This window comes from Callospermophilus lateralis, chromosome 3 (assembly GCF_048772815.1).
Source record: "Callospermophilus lateralis isolate mCalLat2 chromosome 3, mCalLat2.hap1, whole genome shotgun sequence".
Classification (NCBI taxonomy): Eukaryota; Metazoa; Chordata; class Mammalia; order Rodentia; family Sciuridae; genus Callospermophilus; species Callospermophilus lateralis.
In genome coordinates this window covers 146,611,546-146,624,629 of record NC_135307.1, presented here as the reverse complement: position 1 = coordinate 146,624,629, position 13,084 = coordinate 146,611,546, and the positions used below count along the sequence as shown (strand labels likewise).

Below are 13,084 nucleotides of genomic sequence, written 5' to 3'. Positions count from 1 at the left end.
GCATAAAATCAGTAAATATCTTCATACAGCCTTATTTCTTTTTAACATTTCTTCTTGAAATTGTTTTATTCTAAACTTTCTTTTAGAGAAACAATAGTTTATTTCTATTACCAGAAAATTGCTAAAATTTTGATATAGTCATACAATTATACTTCTTGAGAGTTGAGGGTTTCATCCTCTGAATCCAGGAAATTGCCTGGAGTCCAGAAATTAAATCTTCCCTGCATCTTTACTTGCTTAATGAGGTACCTTGGGGTGAGCATTGAGTTAGCCATAATATGAGGGAAAGAGAGAAAATGGATAAAAGATCTTGACCAGTCATCTCTCATTACAGTTTTTATGACCACATAGTTTAATTTCATCTCACCCACAGGATGTCTTGTTAAATACAGTCAGGTGTTTTTGTTTTGTTTTGTTTTTGGTACCAGGGATTGAATCCAAAGGTGCTTAATCACTGAACCATATCCACAACCCTTTTTATTTTTTATATTTTATTTTGAAACAGGATCTTACTAAGTTACTTAGGGCCTTGCTGAGTTGCTGAGGCTGGTTTTGAACTTAAGATTCTCCAGCCTCAGCCTCCCAAGCTGTGTCGTTTTCAGAAATTACAAGTAATTTCTGAGTTCTTTTCTAACTTGGTTTTAATATATCTTTGGCATTTTTGCTTTGAATTATATTTTATAATCCTTGTTCTTAATTTTGAAGATGATTTGTAAATGTTTTTCTCAAAGAAAATCTTTCTCTGAAATCTGAAGAGTCTATTTGATTTTTCCCTTGTCCTCTCTCATTTCATCATATTCCACCACCAGAGCCATTCATGATGAGGGTTTGTACAGAATCGAGGGGGTAGTAAATGCACTAATTGCCTGAAGGTGCTGCTTGAAGCCAGTGTAGGCAGCTTGTGGTGTGGTTGTCAGTGTGGTTTATGGGAGGTGCAGATCCTCACATCATATCTACTCACTGTTCTTAGTCCATCCCCTTTAGCTACTTTTAGAAAGCCTGCTCTTTCATTTACATTAAGATTTTTTTTAAGACCAGTACATGTGTGTTCTGTTCATTCTTTCTTTATCTAAAATTTTTGTTTTGTAGCAGTGGTAGTAGGTATAGGAAATAAATTCTTTGAGACAGTATGAGCCACTAGCCTGTCTGGATATAGCATTGGCCTTAAGTTTCTCCAGCGTTCCTCCCCACCCCTGCTTATTTTTGTCTTGCAACAGACTTCTTATTCATTTTTTTTCTGTCAAACTTTTGGATTTTAGCCAGAAGGTCTTTTCAACAACTTTATTGTAATTTAAAATTCTCATTCTGTTTTAAGGCTTCCATAAACCTGTATAAATGCTTTTCTCCATATTGATGTGCTTAGCATATATACTATTTCAGGTGAAGCCTACCTAGACTCCAGTCACTGTAAAAGTAATCCCCATAGGCAGCCTCTAAAACATTTTGAAAAATATGTTCCTGAAAATGTTTGGGGACATGGTATTCTTGTAAGTGTGTAAGAGGTACTCAGTCATACAGAGAAGATTGGACACCCACTGTGCATGCATTCTACGGACGCTTCCCATTGGAGCCTGCCTTCCACATCTTGTGTGTTGATAGCTAAGAGTAAAATGGGCAGTCCAAAAAGAAGAAGAAGAAGAAGAAGAAGAAAAGAAAAAAACAACAATAACATCATTTGTCTAATTTCTTTTTTCTTTAAATGTGCTTCTGATTTTTATTTCTTGGTCAGGAGAGCCCAGCCTTTTCCCCATTTGTTATTTTCTTTCTTTTTTTTTTTTAATTTTTTTTTCAGTTATAGTTGGACAGAATACCTTTGTTTATTTATTTATTTATTTTTATATGGTGCTGAGGATTGAACGCAGTGCCTCGCACGTGCTAGGCAAGCGTTCTACCGCTGAGCCACAACCCCAGCCCCCATTTGTTATTTTTTATGTATGATATATCATGTCAGTCCTCATCAGCCGTTTGACATTGAAATTATTCAACAGTCTCCTAATATTTCTATGCTTAAAGGCTTAACCCTTCATTATTGATCTGTCAAATGTATATTGAGCATCTTATGAACATGTCAGGCACTGAGCTGTATCTGAAGATGAAGTTGGTAATCATCAAAGCCTTGTAGTCCGTGCTGGTCTGCTATGAAACACTTTTCATGAGACTTCCTTACAGGGTCATCTTTTGATTGTGCACCCCTCATTTCCTTGTTGTAATCTTCCCAGATTTGTGCCCTATAGGGGCATATCCTTCAGCAGCTTCCTGGGAAAACTGGAACGCAAGATAAATCTGAGCCCTTGAATATCTGAAAATCTCTCTTGTCTCTTTTTCCCTGATGAATAGTTTGGGAAGAGAATTGTATATTAAGGATGATTTTCATTCCTTCCATTTTTTAAGGCATTGTTTTTTAGTGTCCTGCAGTGTTGTCTTATGTCCAGAGCTATTCCAGTTTCTGAGTCTTTGGCAGTTTTTGGATTGTTTTTCCTACTGAGTACTTAAGAGTTTAACCCGGGCATGAGGGTCCTTAAAATTATGTATCAGTTTTTTATATTGTTTTTTTCTCTTCCATGTACTTTGTTTTTTTTTTTTTTTTTTGTCTTTTTTTTTTTTTTTCCCCTCTCCTGTTGTCTCTGTTTTGCTTCCCACCCCCTGCCACCAATTTCCTGGGGAATTCTTCAACTTTGTCTTCCAGTGCAGCTCCTTTTTTCCCCTATCTTATATTTAACTTCAAAAGTTTTTTTTTTGTTGTTGTTGTTGTTGTTGTTGTTCTCTGATTTTCTTTTTTGTAGTATTTTTTTAACATGGATGCAGTATCTTCTTTTTGAATATATTATAGTTTATATTTTTATAGGAGTTTTTTTTTTCTTCTGTTCACTAAACTGTTTGTTTCTACCAAGCTTTCTGTTCTTTGTCTTCTTTATCTTTCCCTTTAGAACCTTGAACTCTTTAACTGTCTGAAGATTCTTGGTATTGATACGTTTTTAAGAGTGAAGTATTAAAAAAGCTGACTGGGGGCTTTGTAGGTGAAGTTTTTCAAATTGCTATCTTGGCTACAATTATCCAACATTTTGATTAACTTTTTGTTGGAGGACTACAGTTCTATGGGACTACTTGATTGATCCAGAAAAGACTCTACCAGATTCCTGCTTGACGTGGGGAATAGGGTTATGAGTGCTGGAGGGAGTGGGGAGATGAGGTCTGGGGTCCTTTCTGCTAAATTCCAGAGACTTTCATTCCCTCCATTGAGTCTTATACCTTATAACAACATAGATGCTCATGTTTGATTTCTGGAGAAACAACTTTAGAGTTATATGCTTAGCAAGACAGTAACCGCAAAGAAGTGGGAAATACTTGTACACAGTTGTATTTAGGAATACCTACTGTAAATGTTGAAATGTCCACTTTTTGTTATTTGTCAATCCTGATTTAGTTACAGTAACTTGTAGACAATCACCTATCACAGGTGACCAGCACTTGCTGGGTAGGTTCTTGCTCTGGAGGTGTGAGCTGCCTGGGAAATAGAAAGTCTGAAATAATTAGTAAGGAATAAGAGACAGAGCCAGAAATTAGATATAAAAAGGGGAGCACCTGATAGGTCTACCAATCCTGATAGGAGCTGGAACTAAACAACTGAAAAATGGCCCCACTTCTTAATATTTAAGGGGGAGTACATTAATGGCAGAGATAAGTTTTCAGTGAGAGGAGTCTTGATTCAGTGTGGCAGAGGTCTTGTAGTAAACAGGTTGATTGGCATTTTGGCAAGCCACACCCATCTCCAAGAGGTTTTGTGGCTCCCTCTGGTCACCCCATCTCGGGTGCTGTGCTGAACTTAAGGTGGAGATAGGTAGGACGCCACATGAATCAAGCATTCTCAAACCAGCAGGGTTGCCACTGGGAGTTCTTGATATGGAAGGGCTTTCCTGCCTGATGACATCAACATCACTTTAGTTCATGCACACGGCTCAGTTCACATATGGGTCATGGATAGCTTCCAGCAGTCACCCATGCATTTTGACAGAAGCCTCATCATCTCAGTGGTAGAATCCTAACTTGGAGCATCTCTGAAGATGTTGGGTATCTCCTGCTTCCTCCCATTGCCCACGTACAGTGGTCACGAGGGAGGGGGAAGGGAATTTGGGGATCTACATCTAGTTTCCCTGCATTCAATAGAGGGCCTTGCCCATCCCTCTCATAGTCAGGTCTTTCTGGGGTCCACACAAGTGGTTGGCTTTCTCCTCAGAGCAGAAAGTGAGATTTCATCTTCTCTCACTTTCCATGTCCTCAAGTTCTGAGAGCATTTTTATGTGTTCTGTCTCCTCTTGGTCCATTCTCTTGGCCCCTAGGGTTTATTCCTTTTATATTTCTTTATTCTCTTTTTAGAGGTGTTTGGGAAATGAGAATAGAAAAATCATGTGAATTCTGCCACTCCTGTTTTAGCCAGAAGTCTTTGATTTATATTCTCAGTGTACCATTTTTACTAATGTGTTGAGAATGAAGACTGAGGCATGACCCAGTGGGGCCTGAGGAAAGAGGGGGTCTGAGATGCAAGGGAAATGGAATTGACAGCACAGGCTGTCTGCTGAGCAGGGGAAGGAATAGCACCTGCCTTTCTCACCCTTTTCATCCATATTTTTTATTGGTGCATTAAAATTATACATATGGTGGGATTCATTGTTACATCTTTGTACATGTACATGATAAAACAATATAATTTGGCTAGTATCATCCCCTAGTGTTTCCCCTTTCCCAGTTCTCCTCCCTTCCCCTGGTCCCCCTTCTACTTTACTGATCTTCCTTTGATTTTCATGGGATTCCTTGACCCCCTTTTCTATTCCTTGTTCCTCTCTGGCTTCCACAAATGAGAGAAAAGATATGAACCTTGACTTTCTGAGTTTGGTTTATTTCGTTCAAGGTTTCCAAGTTCCATCCATTTTCCTGAAAATGATATAATTTCATTCTTCTTCATGGCAAAATAAAGCTCTATTGTATATGTATACCACATTTTCTTTATCCATTCACCCATTGATGGACATCTCAGCTGCATAGTTTGGCTGTTGTGAAATGTGCTGCTGTAAGCATGGGTATGCATGTATCACTATCGTATGATGACTTTAATTCTTTAGGATTAATATTGAAGAGTGGTATAGCTGGGTCACATGGTGCTTCCATTCCTAGTTTTTGAGGAACCTTCGTACTGATTTCCATGGTAGCTGTACTAAATTTCAGTCCTGCCAACAGTGTAAAAGTGCTTCTTTCTCTCCATGTCCTTTCCAGCATTTATTCTTTGTATTCTTGTTTACTGCTATTTTAACTGGAGTGAAATGAAATCTCAGTGTAGTTTTGATTTGCACTTTCCTAATTGCTAAAGATATTGGAACATTTTTTCAAGTATTTGTTGGCCATTTTTATCTTTTCTTTTGAGAAGTGTCTGTGCCCATTTATTAATTAAGTCATTGGAGGGGTTTTTGAGTTCTTTATATATTCTGGATATTAATTCTCTGTCAGAACAGTTGCTGGCAAAGGCTTTTCTCCCATTCTGTGGAGTCTGTCTTCAGATACTTGGTTCCTTTGCTTTTCAGAAGCTTTTTAATTTGATGTCATTTCATTTATTAACTTGGCGTTATTTCCTGAGCTATAGGGGTTCAATTGAGAAAGTCATTACCTGTGCCGAAGTGTTGACCCTGCTTTTTCTTCTAGGAGTTGCATGGTTCCTGGTCTAATTCCTAGATCTCTGATCCATTTTTTAAAAATATTTTTTTAGTTGTAGTTAGACACAATTCCTTTATTTTATTTATTTTTATGTGATGCTGAGGATCGAACTCAGCGCCTCGCATGTGCTAGGCAAACGCTCTACTGCTGAGCCACAACCCCAGCCCCCCATTTTAAAAAATATTTATTTTTTAGTTGTAGTTGGACACAATATCTTTAATTAATTAATTTATTTTTATGTGGTACAGAGGATTGAACCCAGGGCCTCACCCGTGCTAGGCGATCACTCTACTGCTGAGCCACAACCCCAGCCCTCTCTGATCCATTTTGAGTTGACTTTTGTTAAGGGTGAGAGGTAAGGGTTTAGTCTCATTCTTCTACATATAGACCCCAGATTTCCCAGCACTATTTGTTAAAAAGTCTGTTTTCTCCAATGTATGTTTTTGGCACCTTTGTCAAAATTCACTCTATCTGTGTGGGTTTGTCTCTGGGTCTTTTATTCTGAATCTTTGGTTTATGTGTCTGTTTTTATGCTTGTACCATGCATTTTTTGTTTCTATAGCTCTGTAGTATATTTGAAGTCAAGTGTTGTGATACATCCAAGCGTTGCTTTTTTGGGGTGGGGGTGGGGAGCGCTTAGAATTGCATTGGATATGCTGGGTTTTTTATTCTTCCAAAGAATTTTAGGATTTTTTTTATAGTTCTGTGAAGAATGTCATTGGTATTTTGATGGGGATTACATTGAATATGTATGTTTTTTTGTAATCTGACCGTTTTAGCGTATCAATTCTGCCCATTCATGACATGAGAGATCTCTCCATCTTCCTGTATCTTCTTCAATTTCTTTCTTCATTGTTGTATAGTTTTCCTCGTAGAGGTCTTTCACCTCCTTGGTTAGATTTATTCCTAGGCTTTTTGTTTGTTTGTTTGTTTTTAGGGTATTTTCACCTAGTTTTGGAAAACCATATAGATGGTTGAATATGTTTATGTCCTTGGAAATGAGGGGGCAGTGAGGGCTTTCAAAAATTCTATAGTTCTTCACATTCATTGTCAAAATTGCAAATTATAATCAGTTGAAATAGAAATAACATAATTTAAACAAATATATATAAGGTCTCTAGCTTCCCACTTCTACAGTAGTTCTGTACTAGTCCCCAGTTCTGGAGCATTTAGGCCCATACTACTCTTCACTGGGGTGGAGCTTTCCTTACGTGGCAGTGCCCTTGGGTGGCATCTTGAGGTCCGATGGTTCAGTTACCTGGTTCCTGTGACATAGGACGAATGGTTTCTCAGAGTTGGGGAGCAGCTATTCAGAGGTTTCCCTTTACTTTTAGGGTTTATAGGATTGTGAAATGACTGTGTTTCTTTTAGCACCTGCAGAGAAGTTTCCCAAACTTTTGTTGTGAATCCTCAGATTATACTTGGTTTCCACCTTGTAGCCCTACAGTGTGCACTCAGCAGCCAGCCAAACTGGAAAATGAGTGAGCAGTAAAGGTGTTTTCAACAAAGAGTTCATGCAACGTCTTCCGTTGTGACCCACATAAGGAGCAAAGTGGAAAGAAAGATTATGGTGATCATTAAATTTTATAATGGGACATTTATCTTATTACTTTTTTTTTTTTTTAAAGAGAGAGTGAGAGAGAGAGAGAGAAAGAGAGAATTTTTTAAATATTTTATTTTTTAGTTTTCGGCAAACACAACATCTTTGTTTGTATGTGGTGCTGAGGATCGAACCCGGGCCGCACGCATGCCAGGCGAGCGCGCTACCGCTTGAGCCACATCCCCAGCCCTATCTTATTACTTTTTTAAACTGGGGATTGAGGTACATCCCCAGCCTTTTTATTTTATTTATTTATTTAGACAGTGTTTTACTGAGTTGCTGAGGCTGGCCTCAAGGGCCTCAAACTTGCTATCGTCCTGCCTCAGCCTTCTGAGTTGCCAGAATTACAGGAGTGCATCACTGTGCCCAGATGTTTTAGTGTTGTTTTTGTCAGTTACCTCCAATTTGTCCCAGCCATCCAGGGTTTGAAGAAGTCGAGCTCCAGATTACTTCAGGGCTTTAAAACAGAGATTTGTTTTTCTGCCCTGCAGTTACAGTACCTAGAAGAAGAGGTACACAAGTGTATAACAAGTGTCTGCTGCCACTCTACCATGAGTAGCATTGAGCAAACTGCTGGCTGTATGGGGGTGGGTCCTGAATTGTGTCTCAATTCCTCTTAACACACAAAAGTCACAATTGGTGTTTGTCCTGTTAGGATAAGTAAGATCTGTTTCCCCGTTCAAATCTTGTATTTCTTTTTTAAAAGAACAAAAATTGGATTGCCTTTTCTAATTAATTATAAAATTCAACACTGACTTTAGTGGATAATTCCATGAATATGCTCACGTGTGGATCAGGATGCAGAAGCAGTCAGAAACAATGGTACACTTTGGAGGGCACTGCGACCCCAGTCTGATCCCTGCACCAGACTTCATGAGTGTTTGGGAGGGGAAGAGTCAGCATTTATCAGACACAGTTTGTGTAGGTGCTTGGAGCCCACCACACAACTGGTAGACCCTTGAGCTCTCTTTTTTCTTTTAAGCCATTCTTTGGAAGTATTCCCCTTTTTACTCCTATTGTTTGTATTTATTGGTAAATTATAGTATTCTGTATTAAAAGAAAATGGAATGTAGTAGCTAATTCGTATTTTTCTGTTATTATGACCATAGCAGGGGAAAAAAAGAATAAAAAATGACTGCCCAAAGGCAGATCAACTGGTCAGCCCAAATCCATATTATACATATCCAGAGTTAGTTTATAACATGAATAAAAAACTGAATCACAGAGGGGAAAAAAAGCAGGCTTAAATTACCTGATACCAACTTCTAATGGTCTTTTTCTCCTTTTTTGAGGGGAAATGGTGGAATTTTCTTCACTCCAGAAGACTCTGAAAAAATTCATCATCTCCTTAACTGAATGTCCTGAAGAATTAAGCCCTTTCTAATTTGAACACAAGCCCCATGTTGGCTGCTGGCCCTTAAGCTTATGTTCCCCCCAAAATTTGTGTCTTTGGATGAAAGAAGAGTTTGGCTCCATGTATACTGCACCCTTCCCAATGGGTCAGCATTTCCTGAGCTCCTGGGCCTGTGGGTGCTGGAGACCATGCTGAGCAAGCAGGCAGACATGGAGAGTGTTTTCAAATCACGCCTACTTTCAGAGACCATGCAGAACCTTCTTTCACCCTGAAAACACATCCCCCCGCCCCAGCAACAGGTTTTGTGAGCCTCTCTTGGCTCTCCTGTTCCTTTAGGAATCAATTAGGTTTATTCCTGCACATGGGTGGCTGGCTGCACGGCCTACTCTGCTGGTCTTCAGTGAGTGTGACTTGTTCTTTGGGGCGTGTCTTGTGCTTAGTGGGACCAAAAGTGGCATTCTTTCCAGACACATCTACTTAGTAACTGCAATCTCAAGTTTACACTTTTTACTTTTTTTAATATCTTATTTACTTTTATGTGGTGCTAAGGATTGAACCCAGTGCCCAGACATATGAGGCAGGTGCTCTACCACTGAGTTATAGCCCAAGCCCCTCAAGTTTACACTTTTTCTTTATGGGAAAACCATAATTCTGCCTGCAAAATTATATTGGCCAACTCTAGTTGTTAAGACTTATTTCTTTAAGCAGTTTATGTCTGTTAACTCTTCTAATCTCATTCGACTGTTGTTAATTGGGCTTTATCTAGGTCCATCTGTGTGCTCTTGCCTATCTCGAAGGATTTCTAACATTTAGATTTTTGTCTTTATAGTTACCAGGTATATAAGAAATTATAAGCATAGAGGGACACTTGGTCATGCAAGACTAAAATTGTAATTATTTTTCTTAACAGATGCAGCAACTTTTTTATGAGAATTATGAACAGAACAAGAAGGGGTACATCAGAGATCTCCATAACAGTAAGATTCACCGAGCTATCACGTTACACCCGAACAAAAACCCACCCTACCAGTACAGACTACACAGTTACATGCTCAGTCGCAAAATTGCTGAGCTGCGTCATCGCACAATACAGCTCCACCGAGAAATTGTCCTGATGAGCAAATACAGTAACACAGAGATTCATAAGGAGGACCTCCAGTTGGGAATACCCCCTTCCTTCATGCGGTTTCAGGCCCGCCAACGAGAAGAGATTCTGGAATGGGAGTTTCTGACTGGGAAGTATTTGTATTCAGCTGCCGATGGTCAGCCCCCCCGGAGAGGAATGGACTCAGCCCAGAGGGAAGCCTTGGATGACATCGTCATGCAGGTGATGGAAATGATCAATGCCAATGCCAAAACCCGGGGGCGCATCATCGACTTCAAGGAGATCCAGTATGGTTACCGCCGTGTGAACCCCATGTACGGGGCAGAATACATTCTGGACCTGCTGCTTCTGTACAAGAAGCACAAAGGTAAGAAGATGACAGTTCCCGTGAGGAGGCACGCATACCTACAGCAGACTTTCAGCAAGATCCAGTTTGTGGAGCATGAGGAACTAGATGCACAGGAGCTGGCCAATAGAATCAATCAGGACTCTGGATCCCTATCCTTCCTCTCCAATTCCCTGAAGAAGCTTGTTCCCTTCCAGCTCCCTGGGTCCAAGAACGAACGCAAAGAGCCCAAAGATAAAAAGATAAATATACTGATCCCTTTGTCTGGACGATTTGACATGTTTGTAAGATTTATGGGAAACTTTGAGAAGACATGTCTCATCCCAAATCAGAACGTCAAACTTGTTGTCCTGCTTTTCAATTCTGATTCCAACCCTGATAAGGCCAAACAAGTTGAACTGATGAGAGATTATCGCATTAAGTACCCTAAAGCTGACATGCAGATTTTGCCTGTGTCTGGAGAGTTTTCAAGAGCTCTGGCCCTCGAAGTGGGATCTTCACAGTTTAATAACGAATCTTTGCTCTTCTTCTGTGATGTTGACCTTGTGTTTACTGCCGAATTCCTGCAACGGTGTCGAGCAAATACAGTTTTGGGCCAACAAATATATTTCCCAATCATCTTTAGCCAGTATGATCCAAAGATTGTTTATAGTGGGAAAGTTCCCAGTGACAACCATTTTGCCTTTACTCAAAAAACTGGCTTCTGGAGAAACTATGGGTTTGGCATTACTTGTATCTATAAGGGAGATCTTGTCCGAGTGGGTGGCTTTGATGTTTCCATCCAAGGCTGGGGGCTGGAGGATGTGGACCTCTTCAACAAGGTTGTCCAGGCAGGTTTGAAGACGTTCAGAAGCCAGGAGGTAGGAGTGGTACACATCCACCACCCTGTCTTCTGTGACCCTAATCTGGATCCCAAACAATACAAAATGTGCTTGGGGTCCAAGGCATCAACATATGGGTCCACGCAGCAGTTAGCTGAAATGTGGCTGGAGAAAAACGATCCAGGTTACAGTAAAAGCAATAATAATGGCTCTGCACGGACAGCCTGATGTCCAGCTCTGCTGGAAGGGACATTTTTAATTACCTAATTTATTTTTCAAAAATTTTTGTATGATCAGTTTTTGAAGTCCATACAAGGATATATTTTCCAAGTGGTTTTCGTACATAGGACTCCTTTAAGATTGAGCTTTTTGAACAAAAATGTGATCAATGTTTGCCTTTGAATACATCTTCTTGCTGAACATTATGTAGCAGACTTGCTTAATTCTGACTTGAAATATCCCTGATGAACAAAACCTTTTATGTTTTTTTATGTTTCCTTTCCTGGCCCCTTCTCTGCAGTCCTATGGCAGAAACATGAACATTCCTATGAAGTATTATTATAACAAACAAACAAAAAAAACACTGTAACTCTGGTAAATGTTCTATTGTGACTGTTAACCTTGCACAGATTCTACCTTTTATCTTTTTTTTACACAAGTTTTTTTTTTTTTAAAGCCATCTCAAGTTCCAGTTGTAAAATAAGTAAATGTGATAATATCTGTATCATCAGCATCAGCATCTTCAGCAAAGCTTTCCAAAGTTGATTATTTCCCCCACACTGTATTCTACCCTTCAAGGTCAAGTAGCTTTGACAAGCAACGGGAGTGAGGACAGCACAGCCAGAGCTGGGGTGGTTCCCGGGATGCCGTGGCCTGAGCAGGCCTGGCACCACATTGTGAGAAGTGTTTGGCATTTTCTCTCTTGCTGACCCTTCTCTTTAGAGGGTGAAGTATTAATATTTAAAATGATGAAGAAGAATCACTGTAATAATTCTAATGTATGCAAACTAAACAAACAAAAACACCCTAATGAAAACATGGGGGGAGGTGTATTTGGTTTCATTCCCTTCGTCCTTTCTGTTGTGGAGATGGTTACTTCATTCTTTAATTACTGTTTGTTTCATCCTTGACATCTGAATACCTTTAATTTATTTAATATCCATTGTTTAGAGTTCTGCCATTTCTTGAGTACCTGTTAGTATTAGTATTTATGTGTACCAGGAGTGTGGGTAGTATGTTTTATTTGCAGTAAACCGATCTCCAAAGATTTCCTTTTGAAGAGACTTTACCCCTTTCTTAATTTTCACATTCCTGTTTTACTAAATATTAAGTGTTCTTGGACAATTTTGGTGCTCATGTGTTTTGGGGACAAAAGTGAAATGACTTTGTCATTACACCAGAATGTTTGTTTTTAACTCACAGATCAAATGTGCCTTAATTTTTTTTCATTTAGATTTCAAACAGTTGATAGACTTGCCATTTTAATACACATCATTGGAGATCTGCTTATTTGTAAATAGCCTATTGCTCATTTGGAAAAATAAACCAGTGAACAATATTTTTCTATTGTACTTTTGAGAACCATTTTGTTTCATTATTCCTGTTTTAGCTGAAGAATTGTATTACATTTGGAGAGTAAAAAAACTTAAACACAGATTCATAAAGTTTTTTGAGTTATTTGAGGGAAGTATTTCTATGGGCTGCAGTTGGGGAGTGAAATGAAACTCATTTTCAAGTGTCTCTTCCTCTGTTTTTCCTAGAATGGACTCTTCTCCTTTGTTCCTCATCTGCTTGCTAACTCGGTGTTCTCAAAACAGACCAGGTCCTTGTCAGTCTCCACAATACAAGTGCACCTTCCAAGCTCCCTTGAATCTGCATTTTAACTTAGAAGGCATGAAAACGGAAGCCGCCCTTTCTGTCTAACTTAGTGTTTAACTAGCACTGTGCATATACGTTCTTGGGGTTTTTAGGACCATTCTAGCTAGAAAATAACTTGTATAGAGTTGCTATCTGGTTCAAAATTTTTAAAAACTGATCTCTGATGCCAAAGTAGCAAGCTTTTTTGGATGAGAATTACACTCCCAGGAGAGGTATTTACAGTGTAATGACAGTTAAATCCCAGCATAATGACATCGTGCTCACAGAAAGAATTGCT

The 13,084-nt window shown here is 39.2% G+C and overlaps 1 protein-coding gene across 1 annotated transcript in view; it reads left to right on the top strand.

Annotated features, from left to right (window-relative positions):
- The window catches only part of Chsy1 (chondroitin sulfate synthase 1), a 73,586-nt gene extending 61,050 nt beyond the window's left edge, over nucleotides 1-12,536 (top strand). Inside the window, exon 3 of the mRNA XM_076848855.2 lies at nucleotides 9,568-12,536. Within this exon, the coding sequence (XP_076704970.2) occupies nucleotides 9,568-11,157 (1,590 nt within the window). The 3' untranslated portion in view covers nucleotides 11,158-12,536. The remainder of the gene's footprint in view (nucleotides 1-9,567) is intronic.
- The last annotated feature ends 548 nt before the right edge of the window (nucleotides 12,537-13,084 follow it).